The following is a 25,110-nucleotide window of genomic DNA, read 5'->3' as shown; positions in this document are numbered from 1 at the left end:
CAACGCTATAGAAGCGAAGAGGGCCCTACTAATTAGCGAAACCAGGCAAAGCCATTAATGTGCCAGCGATTTTGAAGGATTTTCCTGTGAGGAAGAAAAATCCATCGATCAAATCGCTAGATACAAAACAAAAATGTACAGCATATACATTTCATACGATTCAACTGATCACAGAGGAGAAAAAGGGCATCAGTGAATACCTTGAGGACGGGTGCGGAGCAAAGGCCGCTGGCAAGAAGAAGAGCCGCGATGGGAAGTCTCCTTCGACGGGGAAGAGGGGGCCAGGGTCCTCCAGCATTCAGCCTTTGTTATATCGACTACAGCGTGACTTCCTCCTACCCACCCAGTGTTCTTCAAAGCAGCCACTCAACCACTGTAAGACAATTTCCAAGATGAATAAACCATTATCCGAAAATACCCTTAGGAAGAAGAACACACATTAGCCTAATTACACAAGAGTAAAATACGTGGGAAGACCATTTTATAAAGACCACTGTATTAAGAGCTCAGGTACTAGTAACAAGCACCTAGTAAAAAGTGACTTTCAACTTCCTAGATCATTCAATAACCATGCAAGAATACTATACCCAATCCCCAATTAAAATCTTCTGATTAGCTCTGTTCACAATTTGAGACCCGGTTTCAGATACACACACTCTTGTTCTAGCTACATTCTCTCACATTACCAGGACAAAGATCCTAACAGGGTTTACCTTTGCCTAAATCAGAACTGTATTCTTCCAAAAGCTTCTCAAAATCTGAACAGGGAATCACTGCTCGAAAACTTTTATACCTGAATATTGCTGGTAATACATCGTAAAAAAAGACAAAATATAATAGTTTCATCAAGGCTTTAGCCATTGTCACAAAATCAAATCAATTAATTAATTATCCTCTTGACAAAGTTATTATTAACTATCCCACATAACAAATGTATGCAAACAGAGAAAGCTAAGCCAATTACATAAAAATGTATGACTGCATTATATTTTAAAACACTATCGTTGCCAAAGAATAATTTTCAATTAAAATTTCTTAGCCTCTTCGCAATGATTTTTTTTACAGTACCCAATACGAAGCTCTATTCATTTTTCCCCAAAAAAATACAGATTGCTATTTTCCATGCTAGGCTGATAAAGAGGAAAAAATACCACTTGGCATCACGCTAGAAGTTTAGTTGATGCAGGACTTGATGATGATGGCAATGAACATCCAAGTTTCTTCTTTATTTCAATATTGGTAGCATTAGCTAAATAGCATTTGCGATTTTAACTGGACTGTAATTTTTATAAATAAAATTTACTAATTTTTTTTCAGTAAAAGCCTGTAGCTTTGGTATAGCATTCATCTTGATGACTTGAATAGCACTGCATTTTTACTGCTCTCCTTTCAAGGAACAAATAAGATTGTGAACTGGGGAGTGGTTTGATTCTTCATAATTGAAAAAAAGTAGTTTTGACCTATGACATTTTCTGGCCATCAACCCTTCTAGAGTCCCAAGGATTATATTATTTATACAGTCTTATTGACCCTGAATATCAACCACCTCACAGCCAATTTTTTAATCAACCAAATCCAGGAAAATTCACAGTGATTGAGTCACAGCATACCCCTTCCCTACATCTACACCGGTAATTACCGTATATGTCTGAATACAGTCCCCCATTTTTTTCCAAAAATGCCCCTGGTAAAAGTAAAGGGGGGACAATGTTCAAATGCATTTTTTTTACTTTTCCCGAAACTGAAGCCTCAAAATTAGGGGGGGGGGGACTATATTCAGAGGGGGACTATATTTGGAGAAATACAGTATGTGTTTTGTCTCCAAAATATTCATGCATTAACCCATAAAAAAACACCATGTTGCTTTTCTATTCATAGTTATGGGTTCACAAATTCTAAGTTACAACCTTGGGCATGCATTCATTAACACAATTTTTTTTCAATCAAAATAATAAGTACCCATCAACTCTTCCTGCTAATAATTAGGACATTAAAAATTTCAATTTATCTAGAACAGAAGCTCACCAATAGTTTAGCATGTATTGCCAGATTGCCGTTCAGTTCCCACAGCTAAATTTTTCATAGCTGTTGGCAAACTGAATTCTCACCAGGCCGCTTTCACAGCATTCATCTACTCTTGAACAGCATCTAAAATTTAAAAGAAAGCATTCTTTTTAAATTGTACACCAGTTTGAGCACCACACCATTCAAATATCATGATCATCTTCCTGCCGAATTTTTTGTGACCCCTAAACATTGAAGAAACTGACACTAGTCTTAAGAAGTCATTTATTTATTAAATTTAGTGTTTTGTCTAATTTTTAATTGGCTCCAAAATGTCCAGTATTTTATCGTGCTTCAAATAATTCTGCAATGGTAATTTCATAAAAACCATAATTCTGTTTCCATTGATATCTCTCCACACTTGAAAAGGCAGAAATGATATCAGACCCCTTTTCAGTTTTGCATTCTCAACGTGGTCATGCTCCACACCAGTATCTTTCAACTAAGGACCAAATAGTTGAATTTTTTCAGTTATAAATGGGTAATTATTGTTGACATTTTACAGTTTTATGAAACAAAAAATGAAGAAATGGAAAACATAAATAATAATTATTACACTTGGTGACAATTTTCTGTCAATGGCCATCCAGGTTCCCCAAAATGGCAATGATGTTGCAGAAGGATTGATTTTGTACCACTCTGAAAATGTGCTACCCATTTATTTAAAAGGCTAAGGAAACCATACCTCATTCCTTGTAACAGTAATGCAAAATTTCAAAGTTATAAGGTTACTTTTAAAACTTTTAAGACACACAAACCAGGAAATGAGATTTATTTGTCAAGGAAGAGGCTTGGTACTCCAAGAAACCATTCTAGAAAGTTTAAAAATCATTAAAATCAAAATGGATACAACATTAAACAACTTGCAATATAACAAGTTGCAACTTTATCTTTTTAATACTCTCTGGATAGGTTGCAGTCTGACTGTACAAAACTTTGAAATTCCATTTCCATCTTCTCTGGATCTCACAACTTCTTCCCACCTCTTAAATTGTCACCAAAGATGCTTATAATTCAATTGTTTCTAAAAATATGACTAGACCATTCCTGATGCTAGCAGTTATCTTGAGAAGAACTACATCCCCAATGATGTTTTGTCTATTCTAATGTTGGCCTCTTCCTGATAACTTTTCAACGGTAAAAGATAGTATTTCTTCCCTGAGGAAGCTCCCAGCTGAATAAAGGCACACTTCTAGTATATTGAGCACTATCTTTTTGTCAGGATTGTGACAAACAAGTTTGCACCAACACTTAAACATCTGCTTGGGGATAGTTTCACATCAGCTGCAGAATTTTTCTGTGTACTGTCATCATCTAATTTAGAGTTACTCACAGCCTTAATAAAACTAATTGGTTAATTTGTTGCTTGAAATTCCACATCATTAAGTCTTGTTTGTAGACAGCAGATTTAATTAATCATTAACAAGCAGTTATTACTCCCATTTTTTATTCGATGCATGGTAGAATTTTTAAAAAAATTATTGCAATACCACAGCATTGTAAGGCAGTAGTGTAAATAGGATTTCAATTTGAGGGGTGATGAACCTGGACGGAAACACTACTCTGGGGGGCCACAGTAATAAAAAATTTTTTTTTACAAAAATTAACATTTCTGAATATTACTGTAAGCACTTGGGGTATGATTGATCACCGCCTATTATTTACACCCTGGTATAAGGGGAAGTTACAGAGGCCATGTGATTTTCGTTACGAAGGACATTTACACCAATAATTATTATGGAAATGCATTTCCATGTGCACAAGTCATTTAATGAGATATAATTCATTTATAATACTCAATATGATAGCCGCAGCCATCTTAAAAATTCTGAAAGGGGCCACATATTGTAAGTGAAAACTTACCAACGAAATCTAAAATGATAATCTAGTGGCCTTGAGAGAGACAGAGAATAACCTTCCCCTTCAGAGTGACTATGAATTCAGTTAATGAGTGTAGGGGTCACCCAGAAAATGGAGGACACCCAGGCAGCAACTATGAATCTGGGCCAAAGACAGCTGGTGTTTCAATGATAAACTAAAAATATATTTTTGCAACCATCATTTTCTTTCTTCAAATATGCCATTACTTTGCATGCTATTCTACTTTGGTGGCGAGGACCAGTGAAGATACAACACTAAGCCTCCCAGAATCACAAACATCACCCACACCCAACCCAGACGGCACAGAATCCTACGTATCTAATTCGTATGCAGATAGTATCCATTGACTACCGCTCCGTCGCTTTTTGTCAATGAATACTATCTGCATACGAATTAGATACGGAGGATTATGTGCCATCTGGGAAGCCGCAGACAATATCCATTGGACATCTAAATGAGGTTGATATATCCAAAACACATTGTTATTACATGATGCATATTTTGACAATGTCACATAAATATCCTATTTGTAATATCTGTGATATTAAAAAATTGCTGTTCCAAGCAGTAAAAGTAAGTAGCATATGTTCTGTGTAGTATTGAAGAGCACAAATTTTTTGTTTGTAAGTCTTTAGATAACCAAAAACCATATTAAGCACACCTTTCACCCACCCATTAGATGTTGTGAATCTATCTAAGAGATTGATGGTTTGAGGCGTGACTTGGTAAAATTGCTTCATTTCAAATAAAAAACTTTTGTGCATTTCATATATAATTTTAATAATGACTAGTTTCGTCGCTGCGCAACATCGCAGAACTGGTAGTGAAGGCTATTTGAGTTCTCCACCGGGTAATCTCCTCCATGGCTGCCGACGTTTTGGGGTACGAGTCGTAATCCACCTTCAGGGCTGAGTGAGCATCTCAGCCCTGAAGTACGACTCATACCCCAAAACGTCGGCAGCCATGGAGGAGATTACCCGGTGGAGAACTCGAATAGCCTTCACTACCAGCATACGCCGGGAAAGCATCCGATCTTTTTTCATCGCAAAACTGGTCGTTAGTAAAATCACATGTGAAACTTACAAAGTTTTTTATCTAAGAGATGTTGCCATATGGACTTCCATGTCCACTGTTAGACATAGCTGCAACGTTGTTTGGTGGGCCCTTTCGATACTGAACAGAAATCCATACAATGTTAATTGGGTAAAATGGATATTCCACGGATGTCATATATTAACGCCAACAATATTGTCTGGATGTTGTTAGGATATTGATTGCTGCTTGGGTATGGGCCACGGAAGTTTTACTCCATTCCTATACTCATGCAAGCGAGCCTACTCATTTACTAATTGTAACCCTGGTTGTTATTCATTTTGCACCTGGAAAATTTAAACCCATTAGTCTTCCTGAATATCTTCTTCAACATTCTCACATTCTTTTTTCCAAAACTTTTTTTTTAAATGCTTGCTTCTGCCCAACTGCATATACGGATATTTGCCACATGACAGATTTGCATACCCTCTTATTCATTTCTTCGTGGGGCAATTATAATAACCACATGATACCACTCAGTGAATCTAATATTACAATGCTTCTCCTAATCAATAACCATATCATACAATCAGTTTTCACCTTTCTAATTCTTACATACATAGCAGCATTAAGTGGTAGACAACATAATTGTTTTTATATCTTTACACATTTTATAGATCCTTAACTAAGTTTCAGAGGAGGACAGAATACACTACCCACATAGTCATTCCACATAAACTTTAAAAATATGCTGGGTTTAACATCATGTGATCTGATGTAACAGGAATATCTTAACTCATATAATTTGAAATTAAATATTATGCATGTCACACCTGGAACCATCAGTTAAAATAGGCTTTGAAACCAAATGAATGAAGAGGGTGGTTAAGCTGATGACTGGTTACATAAAAGTTGTTCACGGAAAGTTACCAATCTAACTATTTTCTTCCAAGAATACCCATAGAGAATGTTATACCACTTTACTTAATACCACAAACACATTTACTTCAATAAACCTTTTATCTAGGGATGTGACCTATAACTTTAATCAAATTTATCAAGATACACAAGTAGATGGTTGATAAAGGAAGGATTGTTTGAGACATGGAAAAGGATTTTGGAAAAAGAGGCCCATCACTAGTATTAAGTTACTTCTTCATCGAAGTCACCACAATTCATTGTCCCCTGGTACACAGAAGCAGGTGGCCTATAACTTCTCTACAATCACAATCACTGAAACCTACACTCATGGGATAGAAATTCTTGGGGAAAAATTAATTTACTTCACAAAAATATGAACTCGCATCACCTCTGAATTGCCAGTTTATTCCCTTTTTAGCTATACCACCACCATATTTTGAAGAGGAATTTTAGAGATCTGAACCAGGAATTCTGGTATTGAGTCCACAAGGTGTTGCAGAGGATGATATCATATTTATTAATCCAAGGGATTAAATGCAACACACAATGCTATGATTAATTATTGTTAATCTCTATAGTCACAGACTCAACTTTGTGGAAGTTCATTTCACTAAATAAAAACGAACAAACTTTGAATTAATCCACCAATTTATTTAAGCGGTACGACTAGTTTCAACACAGCGGTACCTGAGGATGATGCCGCTGCATCAAAACTAGTCGTACCGCATAAATAAATTGGTGGATTAATACAAAGTTTGTTCGTTTTTATTTATAATAATTATTGTTTCAAGGATAAATTTTTTTATAACGCCAATTGACAACCGACAGCCATTAATCAAGTTCCAGCTGGGAAGGATGGGTAGAAGCCAGGGAGCACAGTCTTGCTATGTCCACAAGATTTAGAATGAAAATTATTAACGTGTCTTCATAGAGGAGCAGCCACCTTTCTCAAAAGAAACTTGATGGTATAACTACAGGTTTTTCTGGCTATTATTCACAAACGTTGATTGGTACGTTGGAGTGTAGACAAGCACAATTGGTTGTACCCCTAACCATTGACATTCATAAGTACAGATGAGGGTAAGTTAAAACTCCAAAATTTCTCAGAAACAACATAACATGAATAATAAGGGATTGCCATTTAGCTGTTTTGCTTCTTAAATGACAAATACCTTCACAAAAATAAAGGAAGAAAACAAAAATTTGAGAGACCCCAACCCATTCCTCATGGAATTGAATATACAACTAGCCTTTTTCAATTTTTTCATCTCTATAACTCAATTCAACTACTCCTAAACAGACTAGAGGAATTACATTTTATAAGCCATGAATGATTTCCTTTCCTTGGCATCTTGGCAGTGAAAGGAGAGGTAAGTAGTGTTTTAAATGAAATAAAGACTATAAAGCCTTAGAAATTAACAAAAACTCATGCCTCTTCTGCAGTTATGAGCAGAAAAACAAGAAATAGTATGCTTCAAAGAATGAATTTTTAGCCAAATGCAAATATGAAGGGATAAGCATTACTTTCACAGATGTTTATACAAAACCATCTTCAGGAGTTTAGTTTGAGGTGATTGTATATCCTTTCAAAACTGTAGATTAAAATCTAAAAGCCTAGGCGAATAATTTTTTTATTGAGTTAAAATGACCTATATAGAAGCCTTAGCTGGAAATTGCGATTGACTGGTGAGTCAGACAGTGGAGCATATGAGAACTGTGAGAAAAGAAGCTGTATGTCAATACCTTAAAGTCATTAATGCTCAATAAAATTATCACCTATATAGTATTATAAAACCTTGAGAAGTAGTGGTTAAATGAAATGTATGGCTACCACTTACAGCTATTTCTACTTTATAACACAATGGAATATGAACAGATTTTCTACTTCACATTTTGCGTCACTGCAGGCATGTGAATAAATTTTACAAACATGCTTGTAACTCATAAAATGTTTGCCTTTACAATCAATACTAACTAAATCAAAATGTAATAATGTTTAAAAATCAAATGAAAAATTACATCGCCGGGAAAGTCTTCTCAGATCTCCCAAAGAATCAGATCATTGTTTACCCGATATCCAGAACAAATAAAAAAAAAACTTGAGTTATTTGGCACAGCAGTGATTGCAGAAGGTTATTGGGGAAAGAGAGGAGAGCATGGAATGGCTAAACCAAAATGGAGGGGCCTCATCTGAAACAATTATACTTATGGAAAATAAAGAAATAATACTTGTGGAAATAAAGACTCATTAAATGGGACTGGTCACACTTTGGAACTGCACCTGATCTGACAGAAGATCTGAAAAGCCATTATTCTCAGTAGACAGCGGCGGCAATAATGGTAGCCAAAGAGGAGCAGTTGTCCCAATGTTTAGTGTAATTCCATACTCATTACACCCTTATAGGTAACAGCTGACCCTTATTTTCTTGCTATTTTGCTCCTACCCACTCCTATTTGTTAATAGCCACCACCATCAGCATATGCAACATAAGATCAAATCATATGATTTTTTACAACAATGATAGGGATGACAGTTCTCATGGTCACCTTAAGTATTTATTATCAGACTTCACTCTAAGGAAGGGCAACACAAAACAAGCAGAAATTACAGGGATACTGATACCCATTTCCTATCTTAAAATATCCCTTTCTCTGCCACAGACATTATCATTCCACCGTCAGAGAGCAATGGCATGAACGCAATAAATATGGAAGCAAGGGAACAATACATAGAAAAATGATTTTGCAAGGATGACGGTGAAATATGCTACATGAACTACAATACAAAAATTGAGCTATCATTTTCACCTCATTTCCAATCATTTACGTAAAAATAATCACTTGATGTATGTTTAGGGTCATAACTATTCATCTGGAGTTGAAGTTATATGATTCATACAATCTTCACTACATGATCTGATTGAAACCCAGTCAATGGCATAATGATTCATTCCAAGTGATCAAATGGTGATATTCATTCAATTCATAAGCCCTTAAAGCTCACAAAACTACCCTCATGATAAGAATGTGTACTTCAATGAATATAGCAGTGTAGTTTTACCACATGGTCAAAAGATGCATATTTCCCTTCAACGATGACTGTTTACAATATTTTATATTTCTATGATTCACAAAAGTTAGTGACATGGAGGACAATTTCACTACTTAATGGCGATGCAGGGTTTCGAGGATATTAGCAATTCAAGGAAAACATTGAAACCACCACAATAAAATTAAATTTCAAATATTTAAATCATTCCATGGAGTAGGTATATTCCTGGTGAACCATATTCTAAACAATGACATCAACCTCTTCCCGTTAGCAGTCTATCTTTTAATGTAATTCAAGAGATGAATCTGCTGAACACATGACCCTTAAACTTGAGAATCTCAGCAAATTAACCAGTAGGTAACAAACTGGCCATGGTACGTAACCACAAAAAATTGATTCTACAGTTTTAGCGATGATTTTTGCGGTTGTGTAATCACCGATAATAAAGATATAATTCTAGTTAATACATTGGACACACTTGGACATGTGCCGGTGGGAATCGCTTCGTGCTTAGCTAGTAGAAAAGGCCTCACCGACAGTGATCTAGATCGGCCCTACTTCTAATTATACGCGCCTCGAAAGCCTCAATATGCATAGAACGATCTAGATTCTAGTAAAAGGCCAAAATGTTAAGATGCTCATAATTTAGGTGAAATGTTGATACCCCATTTTAACGATTAAACTATGAATCGGTAGTAAATGCTTGCGGAGTACCGTGGATCCAAGTGCGAGAAAAATTAAAAGAAATGCAACATAACGAAGTTTCTATTACATGCCATGACTGCCTTTTTAAGGTATTAAAAAGGCATGAACCCTGTACAAAAAACTGCAAAAAACCGAACTAATACAAATTCATACTTTAAATTAACGCTAACATGCAAAATCCTGAGGGTATAATTTGCCATAAATGGCTAGGGAAATCTCTGGAGAACAACTATCTGTTACTTGGTCTTTAAATTAAAACAACTGATGGTAACCATTTCCAAAACTTTGTTGAGCATTAATTTGGGTGAAAGAATGAAGTTTTTAAAACATAAAAGACGAATAGAATACTTGATACAGAAGATGTAAATAATATATTTAGAGTAGCATGAGGGTCAAAAAATACGAAGCGGACACAAAACTACCATGATGCTTTCATAGATTTGAAACGAATACAAAATCGAGATTGCAACGGCTTACTGCATTATCGAAAAAACGTTTACTACAATAGAATCAACCCAATACCATGAAGCGAAACCCCCACAAGGATAAAAAACTGTTGGGTGATATACACTGATGATATAAATGAAGTTGCTATAAAGAAATGTTCAACAATTATTGTCATTATAAATCAGAAACCTATGCAAATTATATTTTATTATAATTACTGCAACAACAACAAAATAATTTACCCATCATGAATAACTATTAAAATATTCGTACGCAATATTAAATGCTAACTTGGGATATATTCCCGTTAAATTCTGTACATGCGGTATTAATGCCATCAAAACAAAGCATTGTATATTCCGGGATAATGACGACCAATGGGATACTCGATCCAAGGAAAAAATCACTACCGAGCCCTGAAAAATTCCATGACTCCTGAATGGCAGCTTTGTGTGAGAGGATATTGAGAATTCGCATACCGAACAAGGCTAACAATATCTAGGAATTCAATGGGAACCGGAAACAATAAAGTAATCGGCAGTTATATTTAAAACCATTGAAATATCGCCAATTTCCAAAGTTTGAGATTTTTTAAAAAACTCGGTCCAACATTTTTCTCGCAAACAGCGAGCATTAGCTATGAACGCCACTGCTTCTCGATAGTGTATAATCCTTTTCACCAAGAATAGAAAAAATCAGCTTTAAAAATAACGATACACATAATTTCCGAACAATACCCGTATTTTTTACTCGGATGCCGCGCCGACAATTTTTTTGCTGAATATGCCGATTTAACAAAATAACAGTCTTATATTTACTCACATCATCAAGCAAATTACATGAATTTACGCTAATTTCCGCGATAAATCCCTCTCAATCGACATATTACGCGATAACATCCCTACCTCACGCCAAATCACTATCATCAAACGATTAAAATTCCATTAAGCCAATTTTTTAACCTCCATGATACAAATGGTGGGATAAAAGAATCCATTTTAAGTATCTGGCGTATAGTAGAATTACCCATCATCACGTCAGTCGAAATTACAGATTATCACGCTAAAAATGCTCCTGGTTAAATTTTGAAAATAAAAAATTCGATAAAAAGTTATACGTGTGAATAAAATCTCTATATACATCATCCTCCCACGTTTTTTACATCCATTTTTTTCACCGGGACCATCACTTCCATGTAGGAAATGGAGGGCCTCACAGATGAAGTGCTTTCAGGCCGCCTATAATTGAAATAAACTTGCGCGTGACATTAAGTCGCATATTTACGAATGCGTCAACTTCGGAAAAGTTCAAGTTCACACAGAAAAATAAACCCGTCCCATTAAGAAAATTTAGAAACAAAGATAATCCCAAGACTTTCAATCAAAATAGGTGGTACGTTTCATTGGTCTCGTAGAACGCTGACATCATGCGTGAAAAAAGCATCCCATTAAAAAAGTGAATATACAATCGATAAAAAGGAATGAAGACAAGAAGAATAATAATATAGCTATATTATGCGTGTTAAGGTTATTTCGAAGCACAAGCTGACAGAAAAATGTTTGCACTAATAAAAGATTATTGGTTGTTACAAAACACTTTAATATCGAATTTGAATGGTGGTAATTTGCGTACTCCGTAAAAAATGACCTTATTCCTTAATCTTGAATTTAGAACAATAAAACGTGCAAGCTCAAGCGCAGCTTGGGAATAACGACCTCTAAGATTTGTACAACGTACCTCGTTCGCCAAGGTGAGATAAAAAGTTGTGTTGACTGAAGAGCGGATACAATTTTTTCGTGTGTATACAATTAACTTTTTCTTTCCAACATGGATGCCTTTTTTAGTTCCGTCTTCCAATCGCAGCACGGCGCTTGTCGTCAGGGATTCGGCGCATGTCGGCTAGCGTATTTTCGTACCTGGGCACGCGAAAATTTAGTTTTCCGGGCATGTCGCGCCTTTGAAGAGCATAAGCCGAATGGCGAGCACTTGTGGGTGAATTCATTGCTCATGAAATGAGCAATTCCAGTGAAAAAAGGCCCTATGGAAAAATGACGTCGTCCGTAGATAAGTGATTCAGCTATTCATACCACCTATTTGTAAAATCCTCGGCGTTATTCCGCATGTCATCAAGTTATCTCCACATCTAATGTCATACCTATGACATTCAGTATTGAGGAAGACGACATGAACCTGGATGAGATTAGAATCTGTTGTTGCATTACCTAGGGGAATGACCTCATAGGCTCGTCTAGGCTTTCATTGTTTTTGCTATCTTCTTCTGAAACCTCTCATCTGTTTAGACCAGTGAGTTTAAGTGGGAAAAACTTCTTTTCCTGATTGAAGACGAGGATTTCTGCATTAGTTTGATCAGTGTCTAGAGACGTGTAACTATGAAAACCCCAGAATTAAATGATAAACAGTGGGGTGGACCTTTACGGTCTTATCTGTGGTGGATCTTGGGCTCGGTGTGTGCTCCCATTGCAGTGCCATTGCTCATTTACCGTCTATTGTGCTCCTATCGTTCCCGAAAGGATATAAAAAATCTACATAAAAAGGTAAGTGTTACTCTTTAAAGTCATCATTTCTTATCAATTCCATTATGTGAAAGAGCCATTTGAAATTAAGCTATGTATTCTATAAGCTATGACTTGCCTGTGTATTCCATGACAGGAATGTTCGGTCTAAATGAGCTTATGATACATTAATAATGGCCCTATTATTTGTTACTAAGCCTGAGTTTGCAACTAAAGCCGGTATTAATATAAATTCGAGAACTTGGTCTGATAAACGTTGAATTAAATTTTGAACATATTCTCTGCGGTCACCTCCAGCCCATTGTTAATGAGCATTTTAAAAAAATTCCCATTAATCACTTGTTGTTGAAGTAAATGAATAGTGTATGATCAGTAATTTTATTTAAAACTTGGGTATATGTATCGTCACGAGTCTATGAATTATCTGTGGAAGCCTTATCGTGGGATGATTCTGTTTTTTGTATTGCATCCTATGCGTGATAATGATGGATAATCCACGACAGAAGTGCAAGTTCCGTCGTGCTGGAAACTTAAAATTATGCCCATTTCCTGATTCATCTTTATGTACTGCTGAGTCAATTGTATGAAATTCTCCTCCGCATACTTAAAATTAAGTAATAATTATTTTTTATGTTGGTACATGCGAGTGAAGTACTTGCGTGAACTTGCTGCACTCTGGATACAAATTTGCCGGTTCACTGCACTCGGGTTTTCACAGCATTCATGTTTATGATATCAAAGTGATCTTTTGTCTGGAAATTATGAATATCTAATTCAAGTAGTGTTTCTTTCAGTATGGTTTCGATTGAGTTGCCGGCAAATAGGTATTTATTATGCATTGCGCAATAACTGAAGCAAATCCTTGGAAACCAGGTTGAATTGTCAAGAAATGGCCTAGTGTCAGATTCTATTTTGTCTCCAACCACCTGTAACTTTTAGAGGGAATTAATACTTAGAAATCTTCATGATGTAGTTTCATGTGGCATTTTGTACAGGAAAAATGTTTACCTTTTGACTCAATAGTAAGTGCATTTGCTTGGGAACTGTGAGATATGGTAACTGAGCTATAACATGTTCCCTCACTTTTTATCGTTACACTTCCTTAACCATTTATCTGTGGCTCCTTTCATTAGAAATACAACCATCATATCTGGCTGAAAAGTTAAGGTTTTATGTCCCCACAACCTCTATCTTATAAAAAAATTTCTTTATTAAATGTAGATTCATTGTGTGATTAGCTATTCTATTGGGCTACAGATGTTTCTTTCTTCAAAGTGTAATTTTTTAAGAGAAAGGAAACTAAATATTATTGCATGTATCAAAGAGGAAATTAATATGGTATGCTCTCTGTGGCAAAAGAGGCCTTCTTCATTGGCCTTTTAGCAATTGCTTACACGGGTGCAATATGAAAATTGATGGAGCAAGAAAAGAATGCAAAGAAGCACAGAAGAACCCCTATGAAAAAATTGTATAAACCTGTATAAAATTTGTATACATTCTTATACAATTGCCATGACAATGTATAAGAATGTGTACAAATTTTATACAGGTTTAAGTATACAATTTTTTCATAGGGGAAAGAATAGCAAATGTACCAAGTTGAGCACTATATCCAAGACTTTCTTCCTGTAGTAATCTCTCTTTTATTTAAATTTCTTCCGCTTAACAAGCCTACGAAAAGAGTGAAATCTTCATAAATGTATGAATACCTGAGGAGGTGGTTAGTAATATCAACAAATATCCTAAGTTGACTCCTAATCCTCATTGAGGGGTTCACTTATCTGTTATAAAATCAGAATAACTAAACGTGTTGGAGTGGATTTTTTCTATATTGAATACCTAACTGGACATCACCCAATGGTAGTCGGTGTTATTTGCTAGAGGCATGAGTGAGATGGTTAATCCTTTTGTAAGCCTTCACCCTCTGCTGCGCTATGCGCTGCGAGTATGCCGCTTTCTTTCGAGAGTTAGGGTCGAGATTGGTTGAGGCAGGGATGTAATTGCTCAGCTAGAAAGCTGAGCACTCAGTGAATGGGTGTGGGCCAGCACTATTGTTATCTGGGTGAAGAATTCTGGCAAACATGAGTCGAAAGGGAGGAGAAACCAGGTTTTCTCACTGCCATCAGGCCTCTGGAATCCACCTGGCTGAAAGAGCATCAGGGAGCGACTGCCTTTCAGGCTAGCAGCACTGAAGAATGATGAAGATAAAATGGATTGACCGTGTGAGTAACCAGGAAGTGCTAAGGAGAATAGGAGAAAAGAGAAGCCTCCTAAAAACATTAAGCAGAAGAAGGGACAACTTATTTGGCCACATTTTGAGGCACGATGGTCTGATGAAGACAATCGTTGAAGGACAAGTGGAAGGGAAAAAGGGCAAGGGACGGCCCCAAATGAGTTATATAGGACAGGTTATAAAGGATGTAAAAGAGAATAAATATGTAGCTATGAAGAGATTAGCGGATAGGAGAGAGAAATGGAGAGCTGCGTCAAACCAATCTTAGGATTGTTGACTAATGATGATGATGAGCCATAATGAAAGATAATTTGCAATTTTCCGCAAAAATAAATTAATCCGACCCGAGTTTCGATGTTACTACATCATTTTCAAGGTCTTTCATTTTTGTGGAAAATTGCAAATCATCTTTCAATATGAATCAATTCCACTCCATCTCGCTTGACTCCTTGAATTTTATACTAGCAGCCATAATTCACTACTATGTGGAAGATGGTGGTAGGTGTCAATGGTGTAACAATGGGGCAAGGAGAGAGGCATTGCCTCCCCGAGTATGATTGTGGGGGGTGCCAAGCCCCCTATAAGTATCAGAGGTTGTGGCTTCCTTTGTAATGGACGCTCCCCGGTTTGCAAAATCATTTACACCTGTATCGTTAGCAGCACCACTCGTGTATTGAATGCTGTGCTTATTCTTTCATGGAGAACTTATTCAAGGTGGAGAAAAATAGTGTCACAAAATTTTAACCCTGGGTATCTGTTGCCACCAATGAGAACCCAAGTGGGGTTCTTTGAAGATGACAACCTCCGTAGCTGCGGCCTAGTACTACAACTGATACGCCTGCACTTCCGGGGAGGGGAGTGGAAGGGAAGGAAAAAGGAAGGAAGCGCCGCCGCCATGGGAGCCCAACAACACCTCCGGGGTAGGGATAGGGAATACCTTCGCCGCAATGTAAGCAACCAGGACCAACTACTAGCGAAACCATGATATAATGTTTCTACAGTAAGGAAAAAATTTCTTATGAGGAAGGAAATTTCTACGATTTTCGTTGATGATATATGTTTTGGTCGAAAATACACCATTCTTAAACTACAGAAAGTTTTAGCCAAGTGCTCCGATTGGCCGCAAATTTGCCCTGTTGCTGGATGCCCTAGATAACTCATGACTTCAAATCCTTTTCCTGCTGGGGATCATAATGTATCTAAGGCAGCTCACTAGCTCTGTGATAGCACACTAGCCTTCCATTTTGGGGTCCTAGGTTCGAATCCAATGGGGTCATGACACTTCAATTTTATTTTCATTGGCTACGGCCAGAACATTATCAGTAATCTCAGTTTGTGCTGGCATCACTTTTCAGGGTTAAAATTTTGTGACTAGCTTAGACAGATTTTTCAACAAGTTTGCCTCCCCCCCACAATTAGAGAGGTTGTTTCCCCCCTGGGAAATGTTACATTGTGCTACATTGTTTGGTCACAGTGCCTTGGGTACACTTGGTGACAAGAGATATTCACACCTTTTGAAGCACTTTGGTCCAATTGGTTGGGCATTGTATTTAATTTAATATAATAATATAACTTTATTCCATTTGTATTCAAATATATTACATAAGAAAACACTTAAATAATTGTGGAATATATAGGTACCCCTTATTGAATAGTTCTGGGGCTACCATCTTACACTTTTTGTACAGGTCTGGTACAAACATACATGAAAAGTAAATTTATTTCTTTGCATTCAGTGATTTTTTATCTTACCAAAATGTTGCATTCACTTGTGATATTTCAAAAATGTACTCAAGGATAACCAACTTTCTTACATAAACCCATAATTACATACATACAATATACAATATACCTTTTATTGAAAACATTTTTATGTCACCTTTTCCGACAGAAACTCTACTTCCTCATATCTCATAAGCCATTTTTTGACAGCGGATGTAAATCCCCATCTTTTTTCCAAGTTTGCCACATTACTTGGCAACATACTAAATAATTTAGGCCCTAAGTATTTGTATGACTGTCGATAAATTTCAGTTATCGGCCTAGGTATATCAAAGTTTTATTTATTTATTTTTTAAAATTTTATTCTCAAACCACCGGATACAGCTCTCATTTGCCATTTTACACCGGGGTGTTCAACAAATGTAACAAGGAAACATATACAAACGACCATGCCCTGGACCGGGGAAACCTATCCAGGCAGGACTCGAACCCGCGACCTCTTGTTTGGCAGGCGAGAACGTTACCCCGCCGCCACCGAGGCCGGCATGATCTGATGTAATAAGTTTGTGGTCTGGCCTTTTCACCGCTATGGTTATAGAAAACTCAAAGGACTTAATAAAGAATAGATGCCTTAATGGGAGGATATCTAATTTTTTGAATTTGGGTTTATCTCTCCCTATATCTGTCACATACTCCCAGTCAGAGTTCTACCTGTTTTCTTCAGCACTTGCAGGCCTATGTAGAGTTTATTGGTCACTCTAGCTTGTGGGTTGATTGAATTTTGTGGCCAGTGGAGAGCAAAAATGTATTATGTGAGAAAAGGGTCCCATTTTGTGATACAGGATTTTTTATTGGTCATTAATGGTATGTCATCACAACTAATTTAAGAGGTCAGAAGCAGTTGGCATTAAAAAATTATGTAAGCAATAGTGAAAAATTTCTAGTGTTTTTATTTCAAAATGAATAAGCTCCAACATCACATCACCATCTTGATACTAATTTTAAATGACCAGAATATGGCACAAAACTTGAATGAAAGAAAACTTGCCTGTGAATATTGACTTAAAGGTGAACCATCAATTGGAGTGAAATAGTAATCTTATGTAGCTTATTTGCCTGATTAAAATTTCTCTGTGAAGTTGTTATGCAGTATGGATGTTTTTTTTTCACATTTTTCTTAGGTTGTATTAATTACGGGAGCCAGCTCTGGGCTAGGAGAGGCCCTTGCTCATTCATTTTATCTGCGAGGGTGCAGGCTGATTCTTGCTGCAAGAAGGAAGGATGAGTTGGAGAGAGTGAAAAAGGATCTCCTCCGGCTGAATCATCAAGTAAGTTTATAGGGGGGAAAAAAAGACAAGCCCGTGAGTACAGGGTGTCTGCTAACGAGGAAAACCTGAAAATCTCTGAGAATTGTTTTATTGTTTTGCAGTTGACACCCTGGTACATCTATCACTATTTTTATTTTTTCTCAATTCAAGCTTCAAAAAGAGCATCCATCAGCATTAGGCCCGTATTCTTAGTCGACCCTTTAGGGTCAACCGACCCTGGATACTTCATCAGCCCCTACATAAACCGATCTCGCCCTAGATACGCCAAATCAAGCCCTACATATGGCCGTTTTTGGAACTAAACGGGCCCTACTTGATGTAGGGTACCCAAACCAACCCTACACCCTACAAAAACATGGCGGCCAAATATCGTCTGCTGATCACTTCGATTAAAGAATCTACATTACAATGGATATTGAGGGAGATGACCTCACACAAGCCATTTTAAAATGTACAGTAACTCAACGGAAGTGTAATAATACTACCACTTTATAACCACCAAGTTAAATAAATTATAAAATTGACTGAACTAATGAGAACAATATTGCATTATATATCACCTTGTTTCTACAAATATATAATAATATTTTTCACTTTTGGCACTTTGTATACTTTTGGGAAACTAGTACTTCGTTTACGTATAACCATAGAAAACGTATTTTCATGCCACTATTTGCCACATAATAAACTTAACTACAGAAGGGGAAAGCGAACTGCGAGCAATGACGAACCTTGATGATGCAACGTAAGTTCCCACGTCCATGATCATATTTGCTCCGTACTTATTACTATCTTGTACAGACCGCTTTTGAAGTAATTTAAAGATGATTAGGCTCTGCTTTTGGCTCGATATAAAAGTATTTGTAGTGATAATTAAGGTACCGACACGACCTGGCGGACGACTCCTATTGTTTATTTACCTTGAGCCGTTACCTTAACAATAGGCCCGAAAATTATCAGACGTCTTTTCTTAGTTTCATAGTTAGTTCCCATTATGCCACCAGAGTAGTGTAAAATTGGCTCTGAGCCATTATTTACGTAATTTCAGAGAACTTGACGACGGAATCACCCCCCACCACTTATGTAGGGTCGACTGAGAAACGTATGTAGGGGCCTTTGTTATGTAGGGACAGATATGTAGGGTGGACTAGTGTGTTAGACAGGGTTCCCACTCAACCGTGAAAACCTTAAAACCGTGAATTAGCCGTGAATTTCCTCTACCGTGAAAAAACCGGGAAATAGCCGTGAATTTCGTCTTAAAACCTTAAAAATCTCTCAATCTTGATAATAATACCTTCCCAGAAATTTTCATCTTCGTTCGTAGCTAGCGCATTTCTATTCATTGTGGCGAGCATCGTCGCATGCGGTCGCATGGGTCAGAGAAGCGTGGGAACGAATGTTGCCTGAAGAAAAAAACATCTTTCCCCAGCGCAGGCCTTTTCTCTCCCCCTCCTGAAATATGACACCACTTCTCATCAGCTTGTTTACTTTCCTCAAATGGCTTGGTTTCCCCTCCCTCGGTCACTGCTTAGTCCCCCTTCCTCCCAATTAGCCTTCCCACTGGCTGCAGCGACCACTTTCGAAACTAAATCTAGATGGCCATTGTGTCGAAAAATTTGAACGTTTATTCAACACCCTCAATCCTATGACTGGAAGACCGCTAGCCTTGACAACCTGCCATGCGCTGTGGACACTACGCTCCCTGCGTTTGAACCGGGTGACAGCGAGCTTTCGGCGTGACGTTACTAATTCTCGCGCATTGCGGCCCTGAAAACGAGAGAAGATTTCCGCTTATGGCAACACAGCATTACACGATTGTCGCATGCGTCGACCTGGAACTTGCCAGTTTTACGTCGCAACCGGAAAGTTTGTGTGGAGTTATTTACTGTCGGTGGTGATCCAGTTCCTCCGCTTTGTGCTATCTAAGGTAATGCTGTTTGTTTGTGTCGTTAAAGCCTCAATGCCGTCGCGATATAAACTGCTACATAGTCTCACGAATACAAGGATCAAGAACTTTGCTATTTCCTTGATCCTTGTATTCGTGATATTATGGATTTCCACCAAGTTACGCCCTCTACGATTAATTATGCTAAATAGTCGTTCCATTTTTCCCAGAGCAACGGTAAGAAGGGAACATGATTTGCCTCTGATTAGAGAGATCGATTCAGTTTTGGTTTCAGAGTATTACGATAGCAGAGAAAAGAAGTCATTACACTGCCGCTTTCAAAAGAAAGTTATACGGTGGAACCTCGATCTATCGTTCCCGCATTGATCGTTCGCCGTTTCTGGTCCCAAATAAAGTTCCTTACAGACAATTTAATTTTTTCCCGCATCTATCGTTCCCCGAAGTATCGTTTCTCGCATTGATCGTTTGAAGATCGCGGTTCCGACGCAGAATTTTCCCGCATCCATCGTTTGACGAAAATGAGACGAAATAAATACAATGTGTCATTTATGGCTAATAACGACAAGCACGTAGTTGGAATCCTCCCCAAGAGATGGAACTACCATTGGGAGAAGCTCAGTGCCGTGGGAAAGTAACATTAGCGCATTTCCCAAGAACCTTTATCCCCCTCCATTCACCATTCGCCTCCCCCCTTCTGACGCTTTCCTCTTCTTCAAAATAAAAACAGGTCCCAACTCGCGCAGGGATCTCATTACGAAGACCTTAGCTTCGAAAAAAATATCGAGTTACACGAGAACAATAGAAACGTGTTTCGCGCTCCCCCCTCTTCTCACCAACTGACCTTTTTCAGCCTAACTGCTTCGAAGTTCCCAGTTTATGGAGGTCAACTGCTGCATGAATCACCTATTAGCCCAAAAGGTGTCTAACAATGATATTCAGTAATTGCTATTATGCTTTTATTAGATTGAAATGTTAGTAATTTGCACGTTAAAAAAACGAGACCACACATGACGTATTTTAAGCAAGGAAATAGATGGAAAAATACGATGGTGATTTTTGGCGAAACGCGATATCCTCGTAGCTGAGCTTACGGCAGTTAATTCGGCATTTTGTTCCGAAAACATGATACCAGGTTGTTATCAGTTATCAATTTACGAGCTATACTACTACTAGTAGTCTCACTTGTCAGAGTTACTGACGAAGGGATATCTTCTCAGGATTTTTGTTTCTCCCTACTAACAATCCGAATTCATCTGATCATCTGGCGCTACGCTAATTAGAAAAGAATGGGCATCTTTAGGGTAAAAAATTTCATGGCGCAGTCATATGGTCACGCTTCGCCCTCTGCAGTGTGCTCTGCGTACCCCCGTACGCGATAGCATCAGTTCCGAACTTCACCTCGTACGAGTGGTTCCCTACTTTCCGGGGTGGCTGGACTTCGAACCACCGAGTGTTTTCCATGTGGGTTTATTAAAGTCATTTTCACTAGTTTAATTTTAGTCGTCTTCCGACCATGGCCCCTCCGAAGAAACTATTGAGAACTTTAAGAGATGGACTGAAAATAATAGATGCGCGTGAATATTGCAGAGCGCCTTGGGTTGTCCGCTAGCACATGACGTTAGGGGTGGGGGTAGAGTGAGCTACCTGGAGAAAACAAGTAGAGATATGAAGGCGAAGATCCAGGTGGGCGTGCCGCTGACGATTAACGCAACATTGTTCACGCTTTACACACTACCTCAATTGTATTAAAAATATATTCATTAGACAGGAACAATTCAAGTAATTGACTATTTTTGGCCTTCGTGATCCATCTCACAACCAGTCACTGCACCGGCGAATGCGGTTGTTTTAGGCACAACATGCACATTGCTCTCGTGAATACGTGTACTGGAAATGGTGTTTGATGGATAAGAATTTTTACATCTGACTGAAATCCATAATAGCAGTGTAAATGCCGAGTGGAGAGCAAACATTCAGAATTTTGAAAGAGATATGGGTCGAATCAACAATATGACGTATGTGTCTTGATAAAGTACTACTATTCCTGTTATTATCTAAAATATTGTTTTGAAACCTTTAATGAATTTCTTAATCACTCGCCAAAATCCTGCGTTTCCTGGGACATAGGCAATCTAGCAAAAAAATTAAGCATTGATCGTTTTTCCGCATTCATTTTATAATCTTATCGTTATTAATAAAGAAAAATTGTCCCCTAGTGGAGTTCCAAAAAAGGAGGGTAGTCTTAGAATCGTGTTCGTCTTAGATTCGTGCTAATACGGTGTATGAAATTGTTTTTCGATTTATTATGTTCTATTAACAATTTTCATAAAATATTTTCCTCTGAATAAGAAAGATTCAATTTATTATATTCTATAAACAATTTAAATAAAATATTTTCCGTTAAATAAGAAATATTGGGGTGGGGGAAATTCGGTTACTGTGCAGTAATAACAACGTGCGCAAAAAAACAATCTCTCAGCGAGGAATTAAAAAAGGACCTCGAGTGTCCGGACGGAAGAAGGTCCGAAGGGTATTCGGCGTCCGGGCAAGAGCGCGGTTGGGCTGGTCCTTTAGTCGGCCCTGAATTTTGCAAACGATAGATCACGTCATAACAGATATCACTTTTCATTGCGGCGCGCCGCGGCGTTAACATTCACGGCGTTTTTCGCGTACGTTAATTTTCTGTTGATATACGGCCAGTGATTTTCTTATTGTTGGCTTATTAATGGACCGTGAATTTAGCAAAATTGAGACCGTGAAAACCTTAAAAAAAACCGTGAAAACGTGAAAAATAACCGTGAAAACCTGGAAAAAGCCGTGAATTTCATTGTTCAGGTAGAGTGGGAACCCTGGTTAGAGTCACTTTGGAAGCTTAATATTCCCAAATCTTGTGCAGAATGGCCATGAGTCAAGGAAGAGGGACTTGGGGAGAATACTTTAGTCCAGGAAATGAAGCACTTTGGCTTGCAATTTTTTCAAACTGCATCGATTTACATGAAATTTTGACTAGGTAGGGAATAGATCAAGGCTCAAAATCTATGTCATGCCCATGGACGCTTTTACTCTGGGGGGGTTTCCACCCCATGTAGGGGGTGGAAATTTTTTATTAGATTTTAACCATTGGAATGGATGGAAAAACTAGGTAATTCTAAGCAAAAAAATTTCTATACATTTTTTTCATAAAATTAATATTTTCTGAGTTGTTAGCAATGGAAAATAACAGTTTGTTGACGAAAAAATAAAAGTTTTTAATCGGTTTTAGTTAATAACTTAAAAATGTGCGTGTATTATAAAAACTTGTAAATTATGAAATTGTAAACGATTTTAATTTCTCCTGGTGAATTATATTGATGAATTCTTATCGGGTTCTCAACTCGGGTAACTCAGTCGTATTAGCTGACGTTTAGGAAGACGACTTGTCTCCCATTTTCAAGGTGTGTTACTCAATGAAAGTCCAATTTCACACTGAAGCAAATAGACCATTTAGCAAGCTCAACAATAAGGTTCAGGTGTCGCCCGATTGGCTGAAGGTCTTTTGAAATTCTGTATGTGTATCCCTTATGTTTTTATGCTGCTGATAATTGGTCTCTAAGTATTGCTAAGATGAAAGTTGGAATTACAATTAAAATTTTGGGATTTGGGCGGATCTTGATGGCTTCCTAAATCACGCCATCCCAGTAGCGTTGTGCTTGGCAAAGAATTTTTGCATCTCCCCATCTAATGGCATGGTCTTCATTAATGCCGTGTTCTGCGACAGCTGACTTCTCTGGTTGTGCTGATTTAAAATGCCTTTGGTGCTCCATCAGCCCCGTCTCAATCGTTCGGCCTGTCTCCTCCATGTATATCTTACCGCATTCACAAGGAATCTGGTAAACCCCAGGTGTCTTCAGGCCGATAGGATCTTTTGCATTCACCAATAGGGTGGTTTCCTATTCTTTTTAATTGCCTAAATCAAACGATTATTACTCCTGGAGTATTTATTTCGCACTTCAGGATTTTTAAATGACGATATCAATTTTTTGTGATCAAATGAAAAGTGAAAATTTAAGAGGGAGAATGAGTTATTATTCTCATAGCTTTTTTCTTTAACAGAAAAAACTGATTTCGTAGCTGGAGCATTACCCCAGATTTCAATCCCATAACTCAAGTGATTGTTGAATAGAGCATAGTAAATGGACTTAAGATGTTTGGAGGGGATTAGAAAGCTTAGCTTTCTCAGTGCATACAGTGATATTGAGAGTTTTTTGTGATCTCTGAAATGTGTGCAGTCCAGTTTAATTTTGAGTCTTGGTGAAATCCTAATAGTTTTACTGTGTGCACCTCATGCATTTGGGATTTTAGGCTACGGATGAGGTTTTGCGTTTTGTCTTTATTTAGTTAAAAAGCATTAGTTTTAAACCATTCTGTTTAACTGGAATGGGGATTATTAATACCCTTTCAAACAAAGGAAACTTTCCGACCATAGGCAGTTTTAATTGGTGATTTTTTAGAGATGTTACCCTGAGCTCTGTGCCACATGCATCCATTGGTAATCTCAGACAAGTTATAACTCCTGACTACTTGTATGGAATCTAGGTCCCTGTGACGTCACAAGGAGTGGCATATCATGGCCGCCAATATGGCCTTTTTCAAATGAGGTTAAATTGACCATTAACATTAGTCTTAACTGGGATTTCTAAAACCAAATAATTTGTATATGTATTATGAATACATTAATGTTGGGTAAGGAATCACAACCAATGCCTTTTGTTTTCTTTGAAGAACGAAACTACCCTATTGGTGTCTTAATTTAGGTGGTGGTAGATGGATGGTTTTGATGTAATACCATCATAAAATGCAGTGGAATTTAGTAATTTTAAAAAATTTTTCCTAGAAAGGCATAGAGACTGACCTTATTTTTATCATAACTCTCTCAAAAACATGATCAAAATTTATTTGAAAAAACTTGATTTTAAAATATTTTCTAAATTTTTAAATCAATTTACCACGAGTGTAGCGTGTGTGCATGCATGTAATTTTTGAAGACTTTTTCATTTTAGAAAAATTATTGCAGAACTTCAGCCAATCAGACGACACCTGAGCCTTATTGTTGTGCTCGCTGTCAATTCGGTACAGTGTGAAATTTGACTTTCATTGAGTAACACGCCTTGAAAATGGGAAAAAATTCATCTTCCGAAACTTCTGACTGTATGACTGAATTAACCTGGTTGAGAACCCAAGAAGAATTCATCAATATAAAAGTGTAGCTTATGAAACAACAAAGAAAATTCTTTTTTTATATTCAC

The 25,110-nt window shown here is 37.4% G+C and overlaps 2 protein-coding genes across 11 annotated transcripts in view; one reads left to right on the top strand and one right to left on the bottom strand.

Moving 5' to 3' along the window:
* LOC124165360 (zinc finger protein 865-like) overlaps positions 1–11,940 on the bottom strand; it is an 87,780-nt gene extending 75,840 nt beyond the window's left edge. For 8 of the 9 annotated variants that reach the window (XM_046542729.1, XM_046542735.1, XM_046542737.1 and 5 more), the window contains exons 1-3: positions 11,840–11,940; positions 2,026–2,148; positions 201–373 (exon numbers count right to left, since the gene is read on the bottom strand). In XM_046542729.1, coding sequence (XP_046398685.1) covers positions 201–298 — 98 coding nt within the window. In that variant the 5' untranslated portion in view covers positions 299–373; positions 2,026–2,148; positions 11,840–11,940. Of the gene's footprint in view, positions 1–200; positions 374–2,025; positions 2,149–8,179; positions 8,349–11,839 lie in introns of all 9 variants that reach the window. The other variant, XM_046542730.1, reaches the window with a different exon arrangement.
* LOC124165362 (dehydrogenase/reductase SDR family protein 7-like) overlaps positions 11,752–25,110 on the top strand; it is a 34,649-nt gene continuing 21,290 nt past the window's right edge. The window contains exons 1-3 of one of the 2 annotated variants that reach the window (XM_046542738.1): positions 11,752–11,852; positions 11,947–12,657; positions 17,773–17,919. In XM_046542738.1, coding sequence (XP_046398694.1) covers positions 12,493–12,657; positions 17,773–17,919 — 312 coding nt within the window. In that variant the 5' untranslated portion in view covers positions 11,752–11,852; positions 11,947–12,492. Of the gene's footprint in view, positions 11,853–11,946; positions 12,658–13,558; positions 13,659–17,772; positions 17,920–25,110 lie in introns of those variants that run through there. The other variant, XM_046542739.1, reaches the window with a different exon arrangement.

The sequence above is a fragment of the Ischnura elegans genome, chromosome 9, assembly GCF_921293095.1.
Source record: "Ischnura elegans chromosome 9, ioIscEleg1.1, whole genome shotgun sequence".
Classification (NCBI taxonomy): Eukaryota; Metazoa; Arthropoda; class Insecta; order Odonata; family Coenagrionidae; genus Ischnura; species Ischnura elegans.
The sequence above is the reverse complement of the archived record's forward strand: the minus strand, read 5'-3'. Positions and strand labels throughout refer to the sequence as shown.